This window comes from Nelumbo lutea, chromosome 2 (genome assembly GCF_056320005.1).
Source record: "Nelumbo lutea isolate HS-2025 chromosome 2, American lotus-T2T, whole genome shotgun sequence".
Classification (NCBI taxonomy): domain Eukaryota; kingdom Viridiplantae; phylum Streptophyta; class Magnoliopsida; order Proteales; family Nelumbonaceae; genus Nelumbo; species Nelumbo lutea.
Window position 1 is genome coordinate 1564645 of NC_142685.1, and position 7210 is coordinate 1571854.

The window sequence follows — 7210 nt, forward strand, 5'->3', positions numbered from 1 at the left end:
GTGGATGAAGAGCATCGATTGAATTCAAGGTGGGAAGGTGGTGGGGCCACAACATCACATCCATGGCTTTGATTTCGTGGTTTTGGCGCAGCAGCAAACAAACGTGGTTTGTAAGCTCCAATGCGATGCTGGCTACGGTACAGCCTATATTTGGTAGGGAAATATTTGTAAATTCATAGAAGGTGAGGCCCCAGAACCCAGGCCCCAGGCCCCCAGCCTAACGTCCATCGGGACTCGGGCGTGAACCCATTTCACGTCTTCGCTAGATGGATAACTTTCTCCGGCAAAGCGCGCCGAACTTCGAACGTGACGGCAATGTCATAAAGCAGTTGGCTTGGCGACCAAAACAAAACGCCGTCTGTCCCCTCTCCCCCTCCCCCACATAGGATTGAGTTTGACCCAAGCTTTTTTGCCACGTGTACTGAAATAAAAGAAGGCCCATCTACCTGATTTTCGCTGTTAATAAGAAGCTTAAGCTATTCTCTTTTCAGTCTCATCAGACAGGCAGAGAGCTCTTTAATGGCAACTCAAGTTGGCTATATTTATGTCTCCCGCCGATTCAGCTCTTACCCTCAGGCCTTCACGTTCTCCGAGCTTTCCGGCTTAAAATACCTCTAAAACCTGTAAGCTTTCCGTGCTGGTTCAAGAGACCATTCCATTTTCTTTCTTCATCTTCAGGTCCCGGCCGCATTTCCGACGAAGTGAAGGTCAACCGCCCGGAGTTGTTTCATCACTAGTTTCTCACTACATCGCTTCTGAGATCTTAACTCTTAAAGTTAAGGGCGGGTCGATCCCGAGCTAGTCTTCTGTTCGAAGCTTGATATATGGGCGTTTTGGCATGTGGAGTTATTCTAGGGTTTCTTTACTGAAGATTCCAGTCATTCTTGGTTTGCTTTGTAGAGCCTTCTTGTTTTGGTTATTCCTTTCCGACAGTAGCTTGGAAATCACCTGCTAACGTGGTTTTTCCTTGTTGAATCGGTCATTTCGAGTTTTGTTGGAGGTCTTTATTTGCTTTTTCGGCTCTGTAGGTAATCTCACCAACTTTTACCTCTCAGGCTCAGCTTCTATCGGTTGGTAAACAAACAATGTTAGTGTGACAGTGCCATTGACTCACTTCCTTTAGTACCGGACCGCAATTGTTCATTTTCAACATCTCTCTTTCTCTCTCTAGAAGTACTATTTTCTCAAGGTTTAGTTCGCCAATCAGTGTTTTCCAGCCCCAACTGTGACAAAATCGTATTTTTTTAGAGAGTTTTCTCCATGGTTCTGATTATATCATATGAAGTTTCTCATTTCTGTTCACTTTATCTTTGAAACTCGTTCTTGAAGTCGTGAGGAGCTTCCTGCAATGACTGCGTAACATCAACCCAGATAGCTGTTGAAATGGGAAGGCTACTTGGGATTTTTGCCTTTCTTCTCTTAGTCCCAATTTTTGTGAGATCTTTGGAAACAACTCTTAATGACGACGTTCTTGGGCTAATTGTCTTCAAGGCTGATCTCCAAGATCCGGACTCGAAACTGATATCTTGGAATGAAGACGATGACAGTCCCTGCAATTGGGTAGGGGTAAAATGCGACCCCCAAACCAACCGGGTCTCTGAGCTTGTTCTTGAGGGATTCTCTCTATCTGGGCGTATTGGCCGAGGAGTTCTCCAACTGCAATTCCTTCGCAAACTATCCCTCTCAAACAACAATTTCACCGGGACCATAAACCCAAATCTTGCACGACTTGAGGGCCTGCGGGTCATTGATCTTAGTGATAACAGACTGTCAGGATCAATACCAGATGATTTTTTCGGGCAATGTGGTTCTTTAAGAGAAATATCCTTTGCGAGGAACAACTTGTCAGGACAGATCCCACAGAGTTTGGGCTCGTGTTCAACCCTCGCCACTCTTAACTTCTCCTCCAATCAGCTATCCGGCCCGTTGCCGTCCGGAATCTGGTCCTTGAATGGCCTTCGATCACTTGATCTTTCAGATAATCTACTAGAGGGCGTGATTCCCAAAGGTATGGCAGGCTTATATAATTTGAGATCGATCAATTTACAGAAGAACCGGTTTTCTGGGCAATTGCCCGATGATATTGGAGGGTGTTCACTCTTGAAGTTGATTGATTTTAGCGAGAATTCTCTATCTGGGAGTCTTCCAGATTCAATGAGGAAACTTACCATGTGTAGTTCTCTGAGTTTGCATGGCAATCTATTTAGTGGAGAACTTCCGGCAATGATTGGAGAAATGAGAGGCCTTGAGACTCTAGATCTGTCAAGGAATATATTTTCTGGTGGCATCCCAGATTCATTGGGGAACCTTCAATCACTGAAGCTGTTAAACCTGTCTAGTAATGGGTTTACTGGAGTTGTGCCTGATTCCTTGAGCAACTGTAAAAACCTTTTGATCATGGATTTTAGTCGAAATTCATTGACGGGTAACTTGCCAGCATGGATTTATGGATTGGGCTTGCAGAAGGTTTTTCTTTCAGAAAACAGACTAAGTGGAGTGATAAAAAATCCATTCCCCCTATCAGTGGAGCCATCATACAGTATTCTACAGGTCTTAGATTTGTCAGATAATGCATTTTCTGGTGAAATTCCCAGGAACATTGGGACTTTTAGCAACTTGCAGATCTTGAACGTATCTAGGAACTCTCTCATTGGTTTAATCCCTGCAAGTATAGGTGATTTGAAGGCTGTAACTATTCTTGATTTGAGTGAGAACCGACTGAATGGTAGCATCCCATCTGAAATTTGGGATGCTGTTTCTTTGAAGGAACTGAGGTTGGAAAAGAACTTCCTAGCTGGCAAAATTCCTTTACAGATTGAGAAGTGCTTGTCCCTAACATATCTGTAAGTTCTGTGTCCTCTTGCTGTCGCATTTCTGCTTTGAAGTATATCATCACAATGAAATTTGAAGCTTTGTTAACTCATTCTGTCGGAAGTATTTTAATAGTTTCTCAATGTTTTTTCCGGCTACTGGGAATTTTTAATAATCAATGAAAGGGTAGATTACACCAGGAGGACAATCCCTCCACTTGACTAACCACGCCATAGACAAACTACTAGCTGCAAGAGCTGAAAAATGGCCTATCTCAACTGTGGAGGAACCAAACCCCATGTCAATTTTTGAAGGATACTTGATAACATCAAGGTTATCTTCGCCTCCACTTATGTGATGATTTGTTCATCAGGCAGCATGCCTACGGCTATACTATTGCAATCTGATAGGCAAACTGTCTTTGGAAGTCAGAATTTTGCCCTCCACTGAACAAGTCCTGATTGCAACTTGCAAGTGTATTTGTCATCTTCTAGCTTGTTTAACAGTATCAAGATTCTCATTTTTTTACTGGAAACTGAAAGTAAAAAAAAAAAAAAAAGAATAAAATGAAAATTCTCAGTTTTTTTTTTTTTTTTTTTTCACATTGCTTTTTGCAATTGTTCTTGGTGTGTTCGTTAAAAAAATCATTGTTCAAATGTTTAGATTCTAAAATTGTAATACTAATGACAGGCAATCATGGAGTAAATCTGAATTGGGTTGATGTTATATCTCAAGATTTTAAACTTGTTATGATTATTTATTTCTGTTTTTCTAATTGATTTTGCTTTTTCTTTTATTTGCATAGGATCCTGTCGCAGAACAACATCTCAGGTTCAATACCTGCAACCTTAGCAAACCTCACCAATCTCCAAACTGTAGATTTATCCATGAATAATCTGTCCGGAAGCCTACCCAAGCAGCTGGCCAATCTCCCCCACCTTTTGTCTTTCAATATTTCCCACAACAATCTCCAAGGAGAGTTACCTGCCGGTGGCTTCTTTAACACTATTTCCCCCTCCTCTGTTTCTGGTAATCCATCCCTCTGTGGTTCTGCTGTCAACCGCTCATGCGCTGCTGTCCTTCCCAAACCAATTGTCCTTAACCCTAACTCATCTTCTGATTCCTCTGGCATGGGTTCATTCTCTCCTAATCTCCGCCACAAGAAGATCATCCTCAGCATCTCTGCCCTAATTGCAATTGGTGCTGCCATCGTGATTGCCTTTGGTGTGATTGCTGTGACTGTCCTCAACCTCCGGGTACGGTCATCTACTTCTCGCTCAGCTGCAGCCCTTACACTATCGGGTGGAGATGAATTCAGCCAATCTCCCATTACCGATGCAAATTCTGGGAAGCTTGTCATGTTTTCTGGTGACCCTGATTTCAGTGCCGGGGCCCATGCCCTTCTCAACAAGGATTGTGAACTTGGCCGTGGTGGTTTTGGAGCTGTATACCGAACGGTACTCAGAGATGGCCGTCCAGTTGCCATCAAGAAGCTTACTGTGTCAAGCCTTGTTAAGTCCCAAGAAGATTTTGAGAGAGAAGTAAATATGCTGGGTAAGATACGACATCCTAATCTTGTGGCACTGGAAGGATATTACTGGACTCCATCACTGCAACTCCTCATTTCTGAGTTTGTTTCTGGTGGGAGTTTGTATAAACACTTGCACGAGGGAGCTGGTGGAAACTGGCTCTCATGGCATGGGAGGTTCAACATAATTCTAGGGACAGCAAGAAGCCTGGCCCATTTACACCAACTGAACGTAATCCACTACAATCTGAAGTCGAGTAACGTACTGATTGACAGCAATGGCGAGCCAAAGGTTGGAGATTTTGGGTTGGCGAGGCTGCTACCGATGCTTGATCGCTACGTTTTAAGTAGCAAGATACAGAGTGCACTTGGGTATATGGCACCTGAGTTTGCATGCCGGACAGTGAAGATAACTGAGAAATGTGACGTATATGGGTTTGGGGTTTTGGTGTTAGAGGTGGTGACAGGGAAACGGCCTGTGGAATATATGGAGGATGACGTGGTGGTGCTGTGTGACATGGTGAGAGGAGCATTAGAAGAAGGTAGGGTGGAGCAGTGTGTGGACGGGAGGCTCAGTGGAAACTTCCCAGCGGAGGAAGCAATTCCGGTGATGAAGCTAGGGTTGATCTGTACTTCACAGGTGCCATCGAATAGGCCGGACATGGCAGAAGTCGTTAATATATTGGAATTGATCAGATGCCCATCCGAAGGCCAAGAGGAGTTGGTATGAATTTGACTTTTTTTATTAAATTTACTACTACTAGAAAGGGAGGACATAGAAGGGATAGATAATGGGTATTCCGGCGAAGAGGAATCCGGTTAGTTTATCAGTCTAATTACACAGAGAAAGAGGAAGAAGAAAAATTGATTATTGTAATTTTTGTTTTTTTTTTGGAAATTTCCTACTCGTTTATTTTGTTTTGTTTGTCTAGCTTATGACGGCACGGGTTCTCTTTGTAGGGTATTTTTGTGTCTTTTTTTTTCTTTGTTTTTTTTATTATTGTTATCATTATAGTGTTGCCGGATTCCTTTTCACCGGGTTTCAATTTGGGACCCCTTTCGAACCTGAACCAATTACTTTGCGGTGTGGATGAGTTTCTGATGTTATTGTTGGTTGGTTCTTTTATTTATTTATTTAGTTTGCCGTGATATTCGTGTGATGGATGGATATACATTCTTCTTGGTACGTACAATGGTCTGTGCTGTGAAGCAAACAGAAGCCCTATCTTACGATGTATTATTGTTGGTGAAATCTGGAATCCGGTGGAACCAAAAAAAAAAAAGGAATGATGGGGTCCGTCTGCGTCTTCCTGCTTAAAGGCGTTATTGTGAAGACTGAAGACGCATCGGCATCGTCTTTGAATCCATCTTGTGGCTGCGGCCTGCGAGCGTTAAGCTTTGGATAAAAACAAATTCCCATTGGCTGGTGGTTGGGCTTTCTCGACTCGATCGGCCGACTGTGTTGCATGTTGCTGGGTTGGGTTGTACTAAAATATTTCAGGATTGCCTGGTTGGCTGGCCCCACCCAAACCCAATCCAGTGGGTGGGGCCAACCACCAGGCGTAGAAAGATGTTCATTACGCTCTCGATCATCAGTATTCAGTAATTATGGGGTGCAATTTGCATGTCTCTAATTTATGGAAAAATGTTCCCAATGCGGTTACAAGTGTCGTGACTCGTGAGGATCAATTTTGCGAGTGCGAGGATGAATTCCATTCTCGGCTAGATGCCTAGATCTAGTTTTCCAAATTGTAATTAATAACACCAGAAGAATGGAACAAATGGAAAATTGGAGAGCTGGAGAGTGTGAGATGCCCAATTTTCACTTGTGTTCACAAACATCCACAGCTTATTCATATTGTTAGTGTGTTATTTGGTATTAAAAGGTAAAAGCAGTAAATACATGATGGGTAATGGGTGGGTGAGGCAGGTTAAAGTTTGGAACCGAATAACCAAAAGGCAAAAGCCCGGTAAAAAGTAATATAAAGAAAGAAAAAAAGAACCACTTCCACTATAAAGAAAAGCTATTGCGTGCTTTCGTACTGTCGGAAAAGAAGCACTCTTCTTTTTATTTTTTTGTTCTTTCTTCATTTCTTCATTTATTTTTACTTTTATCTTTTGATAAATTTGATTCCCATTTCCTCAGTTGACGCCTTTTTTAAAGAAATTGAAGAGCTTGACGTTCATTACTTATAATATTAGATAATTTCGTCCCTTTTTTTTATTATTCATAATATTCAATACGGATGCTGTTCAAGCTTCTTCACAGCCAATTTAGTTCTTTTTTTTTTCTTTTCTAATTTCGAAGAAAAAGGCCTTGTAGCAAAGGTGTGTTGATGGGTTATTTTAATTTCAGAACTTATTGCTTCACACTTTCACAGGCACAGCCTGCCCCTTCCAAAGTGCCTATCAGTCGAGGCATGAGCTTGAAATGAAACTTTTGATTAAATTAAAATTGTGTTGTGGGGCCGCCTTAGAGAAGCTTTTCCATGGGCTTCTCATTAACTTGCACATGGGGGGTCCTCAACAACTTAACTTTCTTTTTACTTGGGTGGAATGTAGCATGTAGTGATGTAGGTAGGTCCTCTTCATTATGTGGTGACCGGGACCCAGGACCTCCCCCCCCCCCCAAAAAAAAATGGTAACAAAATTAAGCCGAAGTGTTTCATCAAAAGCAACTCTTCAAAATTGTTTTTTCTTTCTTTTTCTTTTTACACCAAATGACTTCTAGGTTTTCTATCTTTAGCTTCTCATTTCGCTAAATAAATAAATTCATCATCACTGTTTCCCTAAACTGAATCTGAACCCTTAGTTGGAAGAAGTTGCGCGTGCGCGGGCTGGGGCCTTGGGGAAAGATTAAGAGAATATCGA

The 7210-nt window shown here is 42.2% G+C and overlaps 1 protein-coding gene across 1 annotated transcript; it reads left to right on the forward strand.

Annotated features, from left to right (window-relative positions):
* Window positions 1-480: 480 nt before the first annotated feature.
* LOC148868020 (putative LRR receptor-like serine/threonine-protein kinase IRK) lies at window positions 481-5446 on the forward strand. The gene is made up of 2 exons (XM_088969300.1): window positions 481-2843; window positions 3617-5446. The coding sequence occupies exons 1-2, from the start codon at window positions 1384-1386 to the stop codon at window positions 5067-5069; spliced, it is 2913 nt and encodes a 970-aa protein (XP_088825426.1). The 5' UTR covers window positions 481-1383; the 3' UTR covers window positions 5070-5446.
* The last annotated feature ends 1764 nt before the right edge of the window (window positions 5447-7210 follow it).

What these genes read in the sequence shown, in the direction of transcription:
- LOC148868020 (XM_088969300.1), top strand. Translation starts at nt 1,384, where the DNA reads ATGGGAAGGCTACTTGGGATTTTTGCCTTTCTTCTCTTAGTCCCAATT. An exon ending in TGCTTGTCCCTAACATATCT is followed by an intron (nt 2,844 to 3,616) that starts GTAAGTTCTGTG and finishes TTATTTGCATAG; the next exon opens with GATCCTGTCGCAGAACAACA.